Here is a 20,224-nt window from a genome sequence, read left to right as displayed (position 1 = left end):
CAATGAGAGTGAAGCATAGGTAACAATGGAGAAGTCATCTTGGCAGGTGAGGTGGCAGTCTAGGAGTGGGTAGCATGGGAAGTTCTTGTCCTCATATGTACCTTGACTCCCCAAAGCCTCTGTGGTTTCAGTACACCTAAACTCAGGAGTATACCTCTGACCTAGACATCTGTTCATTCCTGTCAAGAAAAACACACACAGTGATCCACAGTGAAATGGGTTTTCCAGGATTACTCTGGGCTATGGGTGATTGTGGAAGAGGTCCCCATTTTGTCATGGAGACAACCTGATAACTCAGTCTCATGAACAAAGCCTGAGATTCCTGATCTGGATATTCTCTGAGTTTGAATTCAGTCTCTTGGCCTCAATTATATTTAGTTTCATTACTGTTGCATTGCTCTAAGAGAAATTAATGTGGTGATATATCCAGCTCTGGACTCACAAAATTTGGGCAAAGGACAGGGAGCTAGTATAAGAGTGATCCCTGAGCACTAGTGGGTATTCCTTCACACTCCTGAAAGCAGAGGGCAAGTGGCAGAGAGTGCTATGGTACTTGCCTTGCACGCAGATGACCCCACTATGTGTGGTTATACAACCTAATGAAATAAACATATATTTACATGGGTATAAATTGTATGTGATGCACATGAACTTTCAAACAGCAAATGTAAACTTATGGAATTGATAGAACACATGTAATATAAATGTGCTATTCCTTCTGTATGATTTTCTAAGCATTTTCTTTTCTCTCATTTGCCTTTCTATAAAAATACAATCTATACTATATATGTATATAAACATACTAAATTTATGCTAGTTAACTGTTTATATTACCAGCAAGGCTGTTGGTCAGTAGCCATTTGGGATATCAGAAGTTATATATGCATTGCTGACCATTCAGGGGTTGGGGGAGGTCAGCATTCCTAGCCACTGCATTGCTCAATGGCCAAGAGTATTTCCAAACTGGAAATAATAATTGCAACTGGTTTGGAGTGGCAGTAGGAGAAATGAAGACAATAGAGTCTGGTTTGGGCAACTGCACAACACACAGATGCAGAGGAAACAAATATGAAAATGAAGACAGGATCATGGGGATCCTTGATCATTTGGTGTCTTTCTTCCCATTTTCCTGCCCTCTTGAGTCTCAAATATACAACCCCATATTCTAGTTGATTCCTGCCCATACTCATGTAAGTTTTCTTGGCCAAAAGCACAACTGAGAAATCACTGCCCACATTGCAAGATGTATACACATCAGAGTCCCTTTTTAGGAAGGTGAGTAGGATTTGGGCCATTCCTAGCAGTGCATAGGAGTTACTCCTGGTTCTGTGTTCAGGGATCACTCTTGGCACTGCTTGGGGGATAATGGAGTATTAGAGATAAAACTGGGGTGAGCTACATGCAAGGCCAGCACTTTAATTCCCAGACTATTCAGCCCCATCAGGGTCCCTTGAATAAAGTCACTCAGGAATAGTGACTTCCTTTTGGAATTGTCTGTCTGTATACTCCCCAGCTGGCACTGGGGACAGACATTTCGAGTGCTCTGAAAGGACATGCGCACCTCTTTCCCAGCGCTGTGACCATGGCCTCAAAAGAGCTGTCATATCGCAGCAGGGGGAGGCTGTGCCCTGAGAGGGTGGAGTCGATGAACTCAGACAGCCCGAAGTACTTCTTGTTCTCAGGATATAAGTCCACTCCCTAAAACAGAGAAGAGCATCTGTCAACCCCAACACTGATCCTATAGGCACACAGATGGGTGCACTGAGGACCTGGATGGGCAGCACTATCTAGATTGTGCTGCCTCTGCAGTTTCTATAGGTCAATGGAAGAATTTCCTGTCTCAGTGGGCCCAGGACAAAGCCCTCCATGAAAGGTGCACGTCCATCATCCATGTTTGGTCCATTCATTTTACCCCACTGTCTGCCTCCCATGTAGCCTTGGCCTCTTTCAACCCAACCCACAACTTTCTTCATCTTTCCAACAACGTAAACTGGCTTTAGGAACAAGAATATTCATCTTGTATTTAATTGCTATGTATGTCAACAGCAGAGAAAGCATTTATCTTATCAATTTTACCCACATTACCTTTATGGAATTTTATAATCTTTTAGAACCAGATAAGTTTGTTTTTATGTTGTTGTTGCTATTTTGTTTTATTTTTTTAATTGATTTTTTTGTTTGTTTTTGCCACACTCAGTAGTGCTCAGGGGATACTCAGGAATTAATCCTGATATAGGATGCCAGGGATCAAACCTGAGTAGGTGGTATGCAATGCAAGCACTGTACCAGCTGTACTGTCTCCAGCCCCATGTCAGTTTCTTAAATTTCAGAGAAAAGCCAAAATTAGGGCAGCTACTAAAATACAGAAACCCACACTTTATCTCAAATAGCAAGAATATCTTAGAGCCAGCCAGGCTGAGTCCTGTTTCAGTTCTTCTACTTTCTAGCTACATGGCCTTAATCAGCTGCCTCCCAGACTCTACCCATTTTCCCCATTTGTAAGTCAAATTGTCCTATCAACTACCTCCTGGATGAGTTATTGGGCAGGCTCTGGTGTGTGATTGCCATGGCAATTACTGACTCTGAATAAATAGGAACCAGGCATATTTGTCTTTAAAAGTTCTCCCAGAGGAGATAATGAGATAGCAGGTGAGGAGTTTGCCAGGCACACAGTTGACTTTGGTTCCAAAACTGGCACCAACATATAGTTCCTTGAGTAGGGACTCACTAGGAGTAAGCTGTGAGCAGTACTGGGTATGGCCCCAAAAGCAAAACCAAAATAAAATTCCCTCAGATAAATCTGAGACTCTCCAAAGCAGCCCATAATTTGAAGTGCAATCATTACTGTGAAGGCTAGAATCTAATGATTCAGAATTTGCCAATCTGATCTTCTATTTTGATAAAATAATGGCAGGTGACATCCTAAAATTAAAGCCACCAGACTAGGTACTATGAGTTCGGTTAGTAGCAGAAAATTCTATAACGAGTTGTTTAAAGATGAAGAGATAGTGCAGCGGTAGGGTGTTTACCTTGCGAACAGCTGACCCAGGATGGACTGCCATTCAATCCCCTGGCATCCCATATGGTTTCCCAAAGCCAGGAGCAATTTCTTTTTTTTTTTTTTAAATTTTATTGTGACCAAAGTGCATTACAAATCTTTCACTGCATCATTTATGGTACATAGTGACAATGAATGAGGGGCATTCCCACCACCAGTGCTGTCCTCCCTCCGCCCCTGTTCCCAGTATGCATCCCATATCTCCCTCCTTTACCCCCCAGAAGGCTAGTGCAACTGGTCTCCACTTTACAGCTTGTTGTAGATTGAGCATCCATTCCACCGTCATTGGAGAAAAAAGGATAAGAAAAAAGAGAGAAAAAAAATTAGTAACAACTACCAAAAAAAAGAAAGAAGAGAGAAAAAAATTGGAAGAAAAAAGAAAAAAATGGACCCAGCAAATAAAAATAAAAATAAATCTCTAAATAATAACCACAAGCATGAAAAAGAAAGAGAAAAGTGGAAAAAAAAAGAGAAGGGAAATAAAGTCAAAAACTAACAAATCAAAACAAAACAAGAAAAAGTATGGATGCTGGAGTGGTAGGGTTTGGCGTTCCCCCCCCCCCCACTTTTTTTTTTTTTTTTTTTTTTGCATAGGCACAGTAAGCATTGGGGAAGAAAGGGAATTCCTGTGGCCTAAGAGATTCAGGGTTTCTCCATCCTTGAAGCATACCATCATGGAATCAAACCCTGGCCAGGAGCGATTTCTGAGCTCATAGCTGAGAGTAACCCCTGAGCATCACTGTGTGTGCCCACCACCCCGCCCCCCCCCCCCGCCGAAAAAAAGGATGAAGACTTGGGCAACACAGAAGTTCTAGATGAAACACTGTTCCAAGATGGAGAAGAGAAGCAATGAGGGCTTTTAAGGTCAAAGAGGAGGACTGGAGAACAAAATGGGATGGAGTATGTTCTTTGCAGGAAGGACATATGAGTTTGATTTCCCAGCACTGCCTGGTCCCCAAAGTACTGCTGGAAGTGACTCCTGAGCACTGCTACAAGTGGTAAAAGATAAAAAAGAGTTCAAATACAACCCTAGGAGTCAAAGCAACAATATAATGAGTTGGATGCTTGTCCTGCAACTTGTCCAACTTGGGCTCAATCCCCAGTATCCCAGATGGTTCCCTTGGGCATGGTCTGGAATAAGTCCTGGGTGCAGAGTCAGATGTAACCCGTAAGCACCTCCAGGTGTGGCCCCCAAACAAAAAAAAACAAACAAAAATATCACCCTGGGTGGCGTCAATGAGTGGAATCTTCTGGAACCCTGTTAGCCCTCAATTGCTCTAGTGAGTCAAATTTTTCACAGAGCCAAATCAGACCCTCTGCACTCACATTACTGTAGGGGGCAGGCCAGTGGATCTCGTTGTAGGGACTGATGAGGGTGTGCTGTGTCTGCAGCGCATAGGGAAAAGAGGTGACGTGAAGGGTGACGATGTTGGGGGCTTCCTTCACCTCCCTGCAGTTGAGCAGCCTGTCCACCAATCCCACCGATGGGTCACTTTGGGAGTAGAGGTTATGGACTGTGCTGCTGAGGGGGGAAAGAAGAAGTAGTGAGTTTCTGTAAGTCCAAACTGCCCTGGCAGTGGGATACTCTTAAGGCTAAAGCTGTACCTTGGTCAACAACAGAAGCTTATGGCCTCACACCCAACTGACCCATAAGGGGGTCTCCCCTCAGTATCCACATGTCATTATGAACTGGGGGACAGGAATTCTAGAAAATTGCTTTTAAGACTCCTCATCCAGTATGTACCTCTAGAACCCTGATTCTCCAGGGGATTCAAAGACTGGCCTTTTTGCCTTTTAGCCCTATGTGCTATTTGCCTCCTTACTTGGCTTTTCTCCAAAGTCCTACTGACTTTGAAATGATCCAAAGAAGAGATAAATTGATAACTTCTACACTAAGTCTGAAAGCATTCCAGTGGAAGTGGGAGATACTAAGGACATGGCTTCTGGTCTAGCAAACAAACCCTGCATTTGGCTGTTCTGAGTACCCAAAGCCCCAATAATAAATATTCACGGGACAGTTGTTAACATAATTTAGGATGTTAAAATTCCCCTTCATCCATCAAGGTGAGTTTACGGCTCTGGCCAGCCCCAAGCTCCCATGAACTATGTTCAAGCAAAGCTCTTTCTTCTTCCCAGATTAGACCCCTGGTCTTCCTTCCTCACCCAGATCAGTCTATGACCAAATACATAAGGCCCAGGCCAGTATCCTGGTTTCAGATAAGATAATATATGCTATAGAATTGCTTCTCAGGTACTTTGTTCTAGGCCAGTGGTCAGCAAGCCATGGCTCGCGAGCCACATGTGGCTCTTTACACTTTTTAATGTGGCTCTTCTGTGTGCCAGGTGGCCGCTCCAGGAGTCAGGACTCTGCTCCTAGCCTGTCAGTGCTCGCCTTGTGTGGCTCTCAAAATAAATTTCAATCATGGTTTTGGTGAGATTTGGCTCAGTTGAAAAAAAGATTGACCACCACTGTTCTAGGCCACCTTGATTCCTAACACCTCATGGTCCTACACATGTGAGACCAGAGCTTTCCTTCTGTGCCCTGAGTGTCTGTCCACAAAGGCAAACTTCCACAGTTGTCCCCAAAGATCCCACTGACTGTGCCCAGGTCTAAGTTCCCCAAGGTGATCCATGGTCTCTACCTGCAGCAGCCAAGCCCACCACCTCTCACCCCAACATTCATCCTTTCAAGACTTGGACCCATTATTCTATTCTCAGCCACATTCATAAATTCAAAGAAAGATAAGTCCCAGCCCTGCACTTGAGCCCCTCTAACCTCACAAGATCCCAGTGGGCATGGTCGTGGATTAGGACAAAGAGCGTGTGCGGATTTTGAAAGGAGTTTTGCAGAAAGGACTTGAATTTTGTCTGCGCCTCTGCGTCTAATTTCAAAACATACTGTTCGACCCTCTGCTTGGTCATGTGCTCCTTTTCCAGGCCAAGCTCCAGCAAAACCCCTGCAACACAGGACAAACAAGCACATCAGTCTCCCTAACCATGGATGCAACTTCTTTCTTTCTTCCCAACAGTTGGTGCTGTGCTTAGACAATGGGACTCATGATACAGAAGGTGTTGGGAATGCACATTCCTGCACATAATACACACCATTCAATGGGCCCTGTGGGGGCTTCACAGAGCAGCTGGTTCCACAATGTTCCCACCACCTGTAAAACCATCTCCCACAATGCCATAGGCCCTGGAGTGGGTCTTTCGAGTTAAGATACTGACTCTATATTTCCCACAGAATCCACTTGGGAAGCAGAAAGAGGGTTAAGGATGTGACTCAATAGTGAATCTCAAGGTAGGATTGCATGAAACCTAGATTCAAACCCCAGCACAGCAAAAATAATGCACAAAGTACAGTTAGTGACTTGCATAAAACAAAGTGAAAATTCAAGGATAGGAGAGATAGCACAGGGGTTAAGGAGCTTGCCCTGTATTCTATCAACACCAATTTAATTCCTCAGCATCATTCACATATGCCCTGAGCACTAAGCCAGGAAGAGCCCTTGAGGGCTGCTGGGTATAGCCCAGCTCTTCACCTACCACAAAGCAAATATTCATGTCCCAGTTGTATCTTTTTGCTTTGGTTCTGTTTGAATCACTCCTGGTAGTGTTCAAGTGACATATGAGAGCCAGGAATCAAACCTGGATCAGCCATGTGCAAGGCAAGCATCCTATCCACTGTGCTACCTCTCTTTATCTGATTCTAAATCCTGGGCCAAGTCACTTGCCATCCATCCACTCACACCCATTCCCAGCTCTAGTTTCATGATCTACAGCCCTCTCTGGTTTGGGGGTCCTCTTTGCTTCTAAAGTAATCAGAGCCGACATGGGGCCCTGCCCCAGGCAGGCCTCGTACCTGAATGCCAGACGTGAAACAGGGTCTGCTGGTAGGTTACTTCTGAGGGTGGAATACAAATCAGGAAGTCCACCTTCTCGAAGGATCCTAAGTCCAGATTCTGGGTACTAGAATCCGCAATGGAACACACGTGGGAGAGGAGCTTCTGAGCCACGGCCAGCTGGAAGGGCCGCAGGCAGTGCGGCTCCAGACCGTAACCTGGAACCAGAGCCCCGGGAAGATGAAGGGCACCAAAGCAGTGCCTCTGCCCTGGGCCTCTGCCAGGGGACCCAACCCGGGCCTCCCGAGGAGGGCTCTCAGGACCAGGGGACCAGGCGCCAGTTTCTCCAGTGCCTGCTCCGGGCACTGGGTCAGGCTGGTCACTGCACACAATTCTCTTAACTGATCTGTGTCTCCCACACCCTGGACACTAGAGAGGAACAACCCATTGTACTGGAGGGGACAAGGGCAGCCTCTGGGGATTCTGAGACTAGAGTGGGGAGAGGCTGCAAGTTCTCTAGAAGAGAAAGTCATATAGGCCATCAGGACCTTAACAGGATTGAAGCATTTCAATAGTGCACTGACAAGCTGGCCATGCATCCAGAGTATAGAACCTCACAGGGAAAGTAGGAAAATGCACATTCCAAAATAAAGACAGGTGATTACTAGACAGACTAACATTAAAATAAGAACTTCCTGGAGTTGGAACAAAAGTACAGTGGTACTGAGGTACCAACCATATGGATCCCATATGGTCCCCTGAGCAGTGCCAGGAGCGATTGATTCCTGAGTGCAGAGCCAGAAGGACCCCTCAGCACCACCAAGTATGACTCCAAAACTTAAAAAAAAAAAAAAAAAAACTAGACAGAGAAGGAGAGATATTTCTTAGCTACCAGCTGACAGGGAAAGGCCTGCCCATGGCTTCTGGAGGCCCCTGGACATACTTAACCCCAGACCCCAACCCAATTGGTAACTCTCACAAGAGCCTACCCCACCCCATCCTCACTCACTTGTGCAGGTTGGGGCCCCACTGGCATCCACAGTTGCTGGCTTGGTGACACAAGAGGTAAGTGAGGAAGAAATATGGCCTTGATTTTCCTGCTGAAATTTGTCCAGTAAGTTGTCAATGTCACCCTCTGTCCAAGAGAGAAAACAGATGAGTTTTGTATGGGACTGACCTTAGGTACAATCTCCTCTCCTCTCCTAGGAATCAGAATTGGGCACTGGGTGATGGTGCAGAATACAGGAGGTGTAAGGAGCCTCTCTCTATATTCCACTGCTGAGTAAGGAAGGTGAATCATCAGAGAAAACTGGAGAGCAATGCAGTAGGTGCTGAAGAGAAGGTCAAACAGAAAGAGGGGACAGGGAAGAAAGGATCCAGCTCATCCTGCAGACTTAAGGTACTGGAGTATCGAAGTCTTCAGGCACCACACAGCTCTGGTGGAAAACATTCTGCCAGTCAGCCATGAATGGTGTCAAAGAGGAGAGGAGCAAGTACCCCAAGGCAGAAACCACAGAGCCCTCACTGGGGAAATCTAAGTCTGAGCAAGATTAGTCATCTAGAGTTTTGCAAATAGAAATTCTGCTGCACAGTGTCAAGGGATCCCTGTATGCCTAAATCAAGAAAGCTATAGGGCAGTGCTTCTCAAATCAGGAGGTGTGCCCCTCAGGAGGGGCATGAGGCTCCATAAAGGGGGGGCACGCTTGACCTCGGCAAACACTGTCATAACAAGCTAAGCTCCGTGTTTATGCCTCTGTGTGTCTCTGGAGCTGAGAGTAGCTGTGTCCTGCTTCACACCCCGCTTCGAAAAGCTATGCATTGCAAAACGTGCTCATTGTAGCCATTAATCCAGACATCACCTCTGATTAAAAAATCAGCTCAAATTATTTTATATATTTTTGTTTTGCAGGTTAAAGTTTTCTGTAATAAAGATACTATTTACAGTTGTGTGGGGCAAAAACTGTTTTCTTCTTCCTAGGGGGGCATGACAGAAAATAATTCAGAAGCACTGCTACAGGAGAAGAGAGCCTCTACTTTGGGTCTCTTTCCATCCAAAGAACACATTGTGAATGTGCACCTGCCCCATGCCATGCCTACCTGGACAGAGTGTGCTGAAAAAGGCACCCAGGGAGTCTACTTTGCCGGTGACCAGCTCGTAACTGACTTCTTTCTGGTACTCCGCGGGGCTGAGAAGGCTTTCAGAAAGAATCCGGGCTTGGTATTTTCCTGGAAAACAAGCAAACCCTGCTGCTAGACCTCTGATTCAAAATTAGAAGGCTATGTCCCCACCTCTCCCCAGAGCACTGCAATTGGCCTGGACAAAGACGAGTGTCCTTTCCAGTGCCAGATGACTAGTTAGGACCAAAGAGAGGAAGGAGAAAGATCACAAAGGGTAAGGTGCTTTCTCTGCTGTTGGTCCAGTTTAATCTCTAACACAGCATATGGTCTCCTGAATAGAGCAAACAATAAGTAACTAAACACAGACCTGGGGAGAGAAAAAAACAAACAAACAAAAATATGAAGAGGGGAAGGCCACAATCCTTTAGAGTAGTCTCCCAAATTATTCAACTCAGTGTCACCCAGGAAATCTATCTTCTTTACCAGAAAAAACAGCATCTTTTTGGTGTTGTTATTATTATTGTTCTGTTTCGTCTTGGGGTCACACCCAGCAGCGCTCAGGGGTTACTCCTGGCTCTCTGCTCAGAAATCGCTCCTGGCAGGCTTGGGGGACCATACGGGATGCTGGGATTCAAACCACTGTCCTTATGCATGCAAGGCAAATGCCCTACCTCCATGCTATCTCTCCAGAATCCTAAACAGTATCTTTCTATTGGACCCACCGCCTACCTGAGTCAGCTAGAGCGCCAAACACACCCAGCCCCAACACTGGGTGCTCTGGCGCCCCCTGGTGGTAGATAGCCCACTCCAGGAAGAAATCCGAAGGAGAGATTTAGGCCAAGTCCTGGATAGTGGCTGAGACTACAGGATGAGTAATCTATTCATTCCTGCCCAGAACTCCTCAGCTAGAATCCACTCTGACAATGGGCAATTCACAACTGCTCAGGATAAGGACTGAGCAAAAGATGTTTGCAAGCAAGGAAACAATTAGCCCAATGCCTCCCCACAGAGAGGGCTGCAGGTGAACCACTGAATCCACAGTCCAGCCAATGGCAGAATTTGTAACCAACCCCACAGACAGAAAGACCAATGGACCAAGCAAGATGAGTGGGGAAGTCTGACCTTCTAGCAGTGAGTGTGGCATGGGAAATCTGCAACCCTAAGATATAAATATTTTCAGTCTTATAAGCCAATGTTACCTCCATACAAAACACTAAAAATGAAGAAAATGAATTTAAGATCAGAAGGCTAAGAGATAATCAGACATTGTGCCAGAGCAATAGTTCAATGGGAATAATCAAACATTACAGAAAAATAATGTGTATTTTGCTATTAATTTCTCTTCATTTTATTGACATAGCATTAGTTTACAACAGTGTAAGCTAATTTACTTATTTTTAGATAAGTAAACAATAACATCTCATATGTAAAATATATGAAATCCATGCTGCTTTTGTGTGTGTGCCTGGTAATGAGAATTAAATCCAGGACTTCACACCTTTCCTAGGTGTCAAATATTTTTAACCACGCCCCAAATCTGATTATGATGACTGAACAAAGATGATCTGAATATACAATTCATCCTACCAACAGTCCTGAGTGAAGGAGAAAATATGAAGAATGACATTTATAACTTTCTTTTAACACTTAAAACTCTAGACTAATATAATAGCTCAAGGTAGAGAAGTCTGTCTTCACACCTCTTCATTATCTGCGAAACAAAGCCATGCCATACTCACTGCCAGACTTCCCCACTCAACTTGATCATCTGTGTGTGGGGTTGATTACAAATTCTGCCATTGGCTGGAGTGTAGACTCAGGGGTTTACCTGCAGCCCTCACTGTGTGGAGGTGTTGGACTAATTGTTTCCTTGCTTGCAAACATACTTTATAATCATAGCTCTTTAATCAAGAAATTGCTAGGTTGAAATGTTCTCTTGTATTATTTTCTACTAAGGTGGAAAGTGAAATTTGAGGCCACATCCAGCAGTTCTCAGGCTGGTTTCTGACTGTGCTCAGGGCCCACTCTTAGCAGATTTGAGTATCCTACGTGGTGTCAGGGATAAAACTGGGCCAGACAAGTGCAAGGTTGAGTGCCTTTCTCCTGTGTGTCTCCCCAGTGCCCCTGATGTTCTTTATGACAAGATAAAACTCAGAAAGAGGGGCCCGGAGAGATAGCACAGCGGTGTTTGCCTTGCAGACAGCCGATCCAAGACCTAAGGTGGTTGGTTCGAATCCCGGTGTCCCATATGGTCCCCCGTGCCTGCCAGGAGCTATTTCTGAGCAGACAGCCAGGAGTAACCCCTGGGCACCGCCGGGTGGGCCCAAAAACCAAAAACCAAAAACAAAACAAAAAAAAAAAACTCAGAAAGAGGCATTGTCTTTTAGGACAGGATGGACTCATTGTGCAGAGCAACAAGAGAATATATGCAAAGAGCTTGAGTCACCTAATGTCCCTGGCCCCTTCAGGGAGCTGTCAGCTACATTCAGTCCTCCACTAATAATTATGCCCTGATTCTGTTGTTCTAATAACTACACCCTTGTAAGAACCCCACTTCAGACACCCATTCACTAGCCACCTCTGAAGAATCCCCAGGGTCACCCTGGTCATTCCCCCCTTTTCCTGTTCCCACACTCCTCCTCTCCCCACTCCAGATGAGACAATGAGTTCATCAGAAGCCTTGCCCTACATTCACTGGCCACCCACCCGCACACACACACACACATACACACTTTATCTCTATCTTTGTCCCCAAGCTGCTGGACACAGATGGAGAAAATGACTTTACCCACCTCTTCCCCTTCCCATCAATTCAGAATCCCATATGGGAACTGAAGTCCAGCCCCTCAATTCAACTCTGCTGGACCATCCCAGCACCCAAAACTGTCCTTTTCCCAACTCCTGACAAAATAAAACCTAATTCCACATCTTCTCTGATGATTCTTTTTAATGCCTATATTTTTTGTTTCTTTTTGTTTTGGGACCACCACCACCACCCACCACCCACCCACCCCCCCGTCAGTATTCAGGTATTACTCCAGGCCATGCACTCAGGAATCACTCCTGGCAAGCTCTGGGGACCAAACCCGATTGGCTCCGTTCAGGTAAGCGCCCTACCTATTGTGTTACTACTCCGACCCCTACATGCCTCTATTTTGAAGCACTCTGACTTCTCCAGAGTGATTCTCTTCCTTCTTTCTATGGTCAGTCTCTCTGGAGTCCAACCTTGGGGCCTCACAATCCTCTCTCCCAACAGGCTGTTATGTCAATGTTATGTCAATGAATGACACTTGAGCTGGGAGATTACCCCAGGTCAGCTTCCTCCACAGCTGGAATGTGTTGTGTGTGGACATAAGGTGTGTTGCCTGTATCTGCGCATGCGCGCGCGCGTGTGTGTGTGTGTGTGTGTGTGTGTGTGTGTGTGTGTGTGTGTGTGTGTGTGTGTGTGTTGTGTGTGAGCCTGTAAGGGAAGGGTGTCCTGTCCTGAGCAGAGAACCCCAACCCCACCCCCGAACTGCCAAACTGGGCTGCAGGAGTCTGCAGGGCACCTGGCCTCACCGGTGACGGCGATGCAGGAGTCGATGGCAGCGTTGCGGCAGGCGCAGATGATCACCACGTAGTTGGTCTTGGCCAGCTTGCCCTCGACCAGCAGCCGGAACATCTCCGAGAGGCCCTCAGACAGGGAGTAGGTGCACTCGATGATGTACACGCTGTCATTGCAGGAGCTGGCAGCCAGGCCGGCCAGCCAGGGCAGCTGCGCGGAGGTGACAGGTGTCACAGCGCTGGGAGTGGGCGGGAAGGGCTGCGGGGGCGCCTGCTGGTACTGCCGGATCTCGGTCAGGTGCGACTCGCGCCACGAGCGCAGGAAGATCTGCTCCAGGTCCTCCATCAGCGGCACCTGGTCAGCCGCTGGCAATGACAGGGTCCGAATTGGGATGGAGAGGTGAGGACTGATGTCGCTTTTTGGGGTGAGGGCACACCTGCCAGTGCTCAGGGGTTACTCCTGATTCTATGCTCAGGGATAGAGTCCAGTTTCCTGGCAGGCTCAGAGGACCACATGGGATGCTGGGGATCAAACTCAGGGACAGCCATGTGCAAAGCAAACCCCCTGCCCGTTGTGCTATCACTAGGGCCTGCCGATCTGCATCACATAAAGGCCACTGAACAGAGCCACACTGAAATGTTTCGGGTTAAACTGTGTCCAGACAGCTCGGAACAGGAAGGTTCACGAGCAGCCAGTTTTACAGTTCTGTCCTCGCAGAAGCAGTTTCTGTGTCTTTACCAGCCTTTGTTTCATGTGCAGGTTTTGGTTTTGTTTGGGGACCAAACCTAACTGTGCTCGGGGCTCACCTGGGCAGGGCTTGAGGCACCATCCTATGGGGTGTGGGGGATCAAACTCAAGTCAACCACTTCCAAGGCAAGTGCCTTCCCCACTGTCCTATATCTCCAGCCCTATGGGCAGGTTTTAAGCAGCTGCAGCCATGGTGGAACCTGTCTCCTTTCCCTGCCAAAGCACCAGCTGTTTCATGCCATTTATGAGCTTCAGAAGTAGCACTGCCAATGGAAACAAGCGCCATCAGCTGAAGACACTCATTTGCTTAGCAGAGCCCTTTTTTTTTGCTTTCAGATGAGCCCCTTTCAAAATATTTTTTCAATATAATTTTCTGAGTCTAAATTCCCCAAAGGGGCTAACAGAGGCAGCTCCTAGACAGTTCCAGATCAGTCTCCACCTGAGTGAACTGGTCGCCCTTCCACAGCAGTCCCAGCTCATCAACCTCTACCCTCGGGTTTCCTCTGTGTGGCTGTTGCCTTTTGTTCAGGGACCAGTGGGCACTGTGTGCTGTTCATGCTTGTCTGACAACTGGTGATCATGAGGGTCTCTTTCTGGGAAGTTCCAGGCTCCCACACCCCCCAGTCCCCCACGTCATATTTGGGTGAGCAGAGGAAACAGCACCAGGCATCGGCCCCTAGCTGTGTCCCATCCTGTTCTTCCAGCTCCAGCTGCAGTCCTAAACTGCCTTCCCTGAAAGTAGGTGCTGTCCCAGAGAGACACTGGCATTTCCAGTCCTCAAATTTGATGGAGAGGACCACTTCTATCTCTCAACTTCACAGACTTTCTCTGCAGCCCAGTGCTCAGCCTCAGCCTCTCTGTCCTTCAATCTCCTGACCATTCCAATGTGGGTTTGTCTTCAGATCCACATTCACCCTTATCAAAGTCACCAATGACTTTTTTTTTTTTAGTTTTTGGGTCACATCTAGTGGTACTCAGGGATTACTCCTGGCTCTGCACTCAGAAATCGCTCCTGGAAGCTTGGGGGATCATATGGGATGCTAAGATTCTAAACACTGTTTGTCCTGGGTTGGCTGCATGCAAGGCAAATGCCCCTACCACTGTGCTATCTCTCCAACTTCAACCAATGGCTTTTTGACACCCAAAGTTACTTGGTCCATTTTTATCTAAGCTTCAGCCTCTGGGGCCTAACCATGTTCCTCTCCCGAAACACTGTCTCACTGGCCTCTGCAGCACAGTTTTCTCTGCTCCACCAATGTCCACTGTGCACCCAATCCCTGAATACATGTTGCCAGATGGGAGCAAAGATAGCCAGTCTGCTTGATCTGGCTGATGTCCAGACTGAGGGATGCACTTGAAGGACTTGGTGCACGATGTCACTTGGGGGAGCAGAAGACTCCAAAGAAAACTATTAACTTTTTCTGTTCCATGGGCCCGGAGAGATAGCACAGTGGCATTTGCCTTGCAAGCAGCCGATCCAGGACCAAAGGTGGCTGGTTCAAATCCCAGTATCCCATATGGTCCCCAGTGCCTCCCAGGAGCTATTTCTGAGCAGATAGTCAGGAGTAACCCCTGAGTACCGCAGGGTGTGGCCCAAAAATTAAAAAAAAAAAAAAAACTTTCTGTTCCAGAGTCAAAGAGCACAGGAGCCTGGTCAGGACAGTGCAGTCATGGTCTAGCTTCTCTGAAGAGATGACATGGACACAGAAGCTCAGTGGACATAAGGGACTATGTCTTGTAAGTATACTGGAGCAATCAATTAGGAAGGAACAGTGATTTCAGGGTTCACGGATGTGCAGAAGGGAGCAGAAGATCCCTGGGGCCCAGGAGCATGGTGGGGATCAGAGGAATCTTGGAAGCCTGAGTAGAAGTGAAATGGCTGGATTCACAATTTTAACAAAGAAAATAGGGGCCTGTGACTGAAGCAATAGTACAACTGGAGGGTGTTTGCCTTGCATGTGGCTGACCTGGGTTTGATCCCCAGAATCCCACATGGTCCCCTGAGCACTTCTGAGAATAATTCCTGAGTGCAGAGCCAGGAGTAATCTCTTGTATCACCAAGTGTATAAACACCCCAAAAATCGGGGCTTGTGTGGTGGCCTGGGAAAGAAGGGTAGGATAGTGAGAGGAGAAGGGGTCTGTGATAAAGCTAGACTTGGTCATGAGCAGATATGGATTCCAGGGAAGCTGGAGGCACATGTTCAGGACTTCCCATACCAAGAGCAGCTCTACCAGCTCTGACCCACATCCTCAACTGCTCCAATTGGCTCCTCTTCCACATCTCAGGCTCTTTTGTTCAGATGTGGTCCTGCTTGAGCCCTCTGGTATCATGGTCTACCCAGGTGACGCCAGTGGTTCTCAGAGGTCTCTAGGCTGCACAGCTATGCTCAAGGGATCATGTGGTGCTGAAATTAGGGTCCCTACATGCAAGGCACATGCTTTCATCCCGTCCTATCTCTTCAGCCCCACTGCATCCCTGATTGTCCGCATGTCCCATCCACAATTCCTTCTTCAGTCTCACGTCTTTAGGACATAGCATCACTGAGCTAATGTTTCCCAAATGTATGTCACTACATGCAAACAACCCCACACTTAGAAATCAAGTTGTCATAAGGGACTGAGAACAACTCAGCTTGAAGTTTTTAGCAACTCTCATCTATTGCTGAGCCCCCAAACCAAATCCCTGGGAATATGCCCTCACCTTGCTTTTGAATCTACCTTTTATCTCTTTTGTTCAGAGCTCAAGCCATAGCCCACCATCACTGGGACCTCAGTGCACCTACCCCTGATTAGGGTAGCTAATGCATCTTCTGAAAATATAGTCCTACTCAACAATACTCCAAAGGTATGTTGGACAACTGGAATATTGTCCCCAAACTAGAATGTTAAAGCCCCACCTCCTGGGTGGGACTCAATTTGGAGTCAGGGTCAGGGAAAAGTAACCCTGTCTCCTCCACTTCCATTCCCAGGCACAATCCTATGACCCCGGGAGTGGACACTCACCCAGCTGCACCAAGTAGTAGACAGTGAGAAGGAGCTGCATCTCCTCCGAGATGGGCTGGATAGAAGAGGCGCCACACTGCTCATATGCACGGGAGATGGATTGTGAGTTCTGGTAACATGTGTACAGCAAGGGACTCACCACCACATCATTGAGGTTCCCACAGAGGTAAGGGAAGTTTCCATGGCCTGGGGAGGAGGAAAGGGCAGTTACTTTGTCACTGGCCAGGTGTGGCACTCCACCATGAGGTCCCCTAAATACAAGGCAGTAAAAGCTGAGTGTCCAAAGACCCCAACTGAGAAAAGCTGGCATGCCTACCCATGCTAAGCGAACCCGGCAGGTTTATAAAGAGCCAACTCAGCCCAGTGGGACAAAAGGGTTAAAAACTACTGATTCAGTCTGCCTGCTCCAACAGAATCTCCTTTTGTTCCAGTTTTGTTTTAGAAGCCAAACCTAAACTGACATCTCTGCAGTGCTTGGAGGACCATGTGATGCCAGGGACAGAATTAAAGTTGGCTACCTGGAAAGGCTGGAATCCCTGTACTATCTCTCATGCCCAGAAGAGCCCTTTTTTACTTGTTTTTTTTTTTTGGGGGGGGGGGGCCACGGACCATATGTGGTGCCAGGGATCCAACCTGAGTGAGTTAAACTGTGTGCAAGGCAAGAGCGCTACCGCTGAACCACTTCTCCAGCCCTACAAAGTGCCCCTTTTAGTCTTTACAACAGTGAGCTACTGTCCCATTTAAGTACAATACCACTTAGGTATGTGCACACAGGGTCTGCCAGTATTTCAGAAGAAGCGCATCAGTATGTTTGTGCACATCCCTATGATATCACATGCTCCACACAGAACTGATGAAGTCTGTCAGCAAACATGGTGGCTGGATTCTCTCATTTTAGAATCCCCAGCTCAATAAAAAGGAATTTATTTTTACTTTTTCCCTTTTTCTTACTCTCCCTCCTCATCTTACTTCCATTCTCCCCTCCACTCCCTAATTTGGGCCACAATTCTCAGTGCTCAAAGGCTTACTCCTCATTCTGCACTCAGGGATCACTCCTAGCATGCTTGGGAATCCAGATGTGGTGCTGGGGATCGAATCGGGGTTGTCTACTCTCAAGCTAAGTGTCTTCCCCACTGTATTATCTCCCCCACAACTCTCTTTTAAACAGGGACCACCACACATTGGGTCTTGCACATGCTCTGCCATTTGGACTATCTTCCTGGCCCTGGAAAGAGATTTCTTTGGTTGAATCAAACAGCTACCTTCACAGAGCCTATAATTAGTGGCTGACACAAAACAGAGACCACGTTTTCTTTTGTTTAACATGTTTCTACATGGTGAGTACAGCTCAGTTCTCTTGGCCTAACCAAGATAAAAAAATTCACAATTAAAAATACCAATAGGGGGGCCGGGCGGTGGCGCTGGAGGTAAGGTGCCTGCCTTACCTGCACTAGCCTAGGAGACGGACCGTGGTTCGATCCCCCGGCGTCCCATATGGTCCCCCAAGCCAGGAGCGACTTCTGAGCGCATAGCCAGGAGTAACCCCTGAGCGTCACCGGGTGTGGCCCAAAAAAAACCAAAAAAAAAAAATACCAATAGGGAGGGCCAGTGAGGTAGTACAGTGGATAAGGCACTTGCTTCCATATCTTGGGCATCCCTGTCACCACATCAGGTTCCCTGAACACCAGCAAGAATGAATCCCGAGTATAGTCCCTGGAATAAGCCCTGAGCACCACTGGGTGTGTCCACAACCCACTGAAAAAAGCTGAGAAAGGTCAAAGAGATGCTTACAGAACTAAAACGTGCACTTTGATATAGGAGGCACAAGCTTAATTCTGGCACAACACACATAGTCTCCAGAGCATCACGAGTCATGGCCTCAATATTAAATATACATAAGCAGCTGCACAGCAAGGAGACAACAGAGCATCCCAATGAAGTGCTCCTGGAAGTTGAGGCCGACTGAGGCATCTTGTGACCTGTGGAGTCAAGTTCTGAATTGTCATGACTGCAGGAGCTCAGTGAGGAAAAGTGTAGCAATGGATGAAAGAACAGAAGCAACAAGGTCCTGGAGGGAAGTGTTTCCATTTGGATAAGTTGTGGGAAACTGAGGCAGGTCCTACAACTCTAGGCAGCTGAAGGGGCTGATCTTTGGCTCCCACACCTGCTGCTTAGTGCTCCACTGTGCTCAGCCCCAGACGCTGTCTCCAAGGAGCCCATTTGGAACTTTCCCTTCAGCTCTCCAACCTTCCAAGATGTGATGCTGTGCTACTTGCCTTTGAAGATTACTGGTTTCGCCTTGCAGATTTTCAGCAAATTTTCAGGGACAGACACTGGTTCTCCGGAGGCCACCACTGGGAAAGTGACAGAGGCTGGTCCTGCCAGGCCAACCTGGGGCATGCAGGGCATGCCTGTGCTCTCTAGGAACATGCAAGAGTGTTAGATCATCAAGCCAGGCCTCTGTCTCATTAGACCAAGTTCAGGCTTGCCCGGACTGCCAACTCGTGAGCTACCAGTTCCTTTAAGGAATACCCACATCCTTGGAATCACAGGTCCCTGAGGTCACAGCATTTTATAGATACTTAGTCCACCATTCCCCAGCAATCCCACCACCTTCTCTTCAATAGCTTAGCAATGGGCAGGCATGTCCCCTGGTCCATTCTTCTGGGATCAGGGAATGCAAGGTTGGGTAGTTAAATAGTTCTCACATATAAGAAAGAGATTATTTTATTCTGACCATGTCGGTCCTCCTAGAACTTCTTTATTGACGTGTTCTACAAATTACCATGTACACAACAGACACACACACATAGAAACATACTCTCTCACTCACCACCACCACTAACCCATTGCTATTGTCACTTACCATACTCAGCTCGGTTCCCGCTCCCTTGGCGGTAGCCACCGTCTGTAGCTGATGGAGATTCTGGAGACCACCCTTTGTGGCGTTTTTTGGGGGGTCCAGAGGTGGGTGAAATACCTAGATGACATGCAGATGTGAATTAGGCTGCCATTAGGACATGGGAGTCTAGAGCATTTGCTCCAGTTTGCAGAACATTGAATTGGATATAGCAGGAAAATCACAGATGTGCACTGGAATTGGGCATCAAGTGAAGAATAAGACATAAAGAAGCATCTTGCCATGATAGTAAAGGTTTTATTCCAAAACATGAAGGCATCTGCCTTAGCTCCTTCTTTACAATGGCATCCTAACACCTTAACTGAAAGGAGATTAAAAATACCAAAAAGTCTACTTACATAGAAACCACTAGATGGAGCACCAGGACAATGCTGAGAAGCCACCAGGACCCACATCACCCACTTCCTTATCATGTACCCACTCCAGTACATGTTGTGAGGAGAGCCTGCACCCCAACACTCATTGTACCAGTCTGTCCACGAGATGCAGTGGTATTTGGACCACTGCTGTATCTCACCACTTGGCGGCAGTATGGACCCACCCGTGTGTCCATCCCAGCTCAGTCCGCAAATGCTGATGTCAGAATAACAGGTCCAGGGAAAGAGACGTTGTGCCCACTGCTGCTCCTGAGTCATCCTGCCCACTCGAGGTAAAACTGTGACTAACTTAATCGATTACTCAGAAGACTGGCTACTGTATTTTATGGATCAATGTGACTCAGAGTGCCCCCTGCATTCAGAACAACACATTCAACCCTGGCAGCCCAGTAAACTCATCTTTGAAGCAGCAAAAGGTCTCTAAATCTGAGTGTACCCTCCTCTCTCTCCTTAGGAAAGCCCGAACCTCAGCATATGAATGGGGTCAAGGAATTCTAAGGACCATCAAGGGAGTCTAAAGCACAGCCAAGGCTGGGATCCACTGAAGTGAACTAACAGGGCTTGTCAAAACTCTCGGGTTCTGGGCCTAGAGAGAAAATACAGCAAGTAATAATG

At 47.2% G+C, this 20,224-nt stretch overlaps 1 protein-coding gene across 1 annotated transcript in view; it reads right to left on the bottom strand.

The window, feature by feature from the left end:
- GREB1 (growth regulating estrogen receptor binding 1) overlaps window positions 1-20,224 on the bottom strand; it is a 69,119-nt gene that overhangs the window by 31,373 nt on the left and 17,522 nt on the right. The window contains exons 7-16 of the mRNA XM_049784551.1: window positions 19,179-19,292; window positions 18,589-18,732; window positions 16,313-16,498; window positions 12,577-12,927; window positions 8,998-9,126; window positions 7,910-8,035; window positions 6,921-7,118; window positions 5,835-6,015; window positions 4,385-4,580; window positions 1,562-1,698 (exon numbers count right to left, since the gene is read on the bottom strand). Coding sequence (XP_049640508.1) covers window positions 1,562-1,698; window positions 4,385-4,580; window positions 5,835-6,015; window positions 6,921-7,118; window positions 7,910-8,035; window positions 8,998-9,126; window positions 12,577-12,927; window positions 16,313-16,498; window positions 18,589-18,732; window positions 19,179-19,292 — 1,762 coding nt within the window. The remainder of the gene's footprint in view (window positions 1-1,561; window positions 1,699-4,384; window positions 4,581-5,834; window positions 6,016-6,920; window positions 7,119-7,909; window positions 8,036-8,997; window positions 9,127-12,576; window positions 12,928-16,312; window positions 16,499-18,588; window positions 18,733-19,178; window positions 19,293-20,224) is intronic.

Source organism: Suncus etruscus, chromosome 12 (assembly GCF_024139225.1).
Source record: "Suncus etruscus isolate mSunEtr1 chromosome 12, mSunEtr1.pri.cur, whole genome shotgun sequence".
NCBI lineage: Eukaryota > Metazoa > Chordata > Mammalia > Eulipotyphla > Soricidae > Suncus > Suncus etruscus.
Note: the sequence above shows the minus strand (reverse complement) of the source record. Positions and strands in the feature narration are given on the sequence as shown.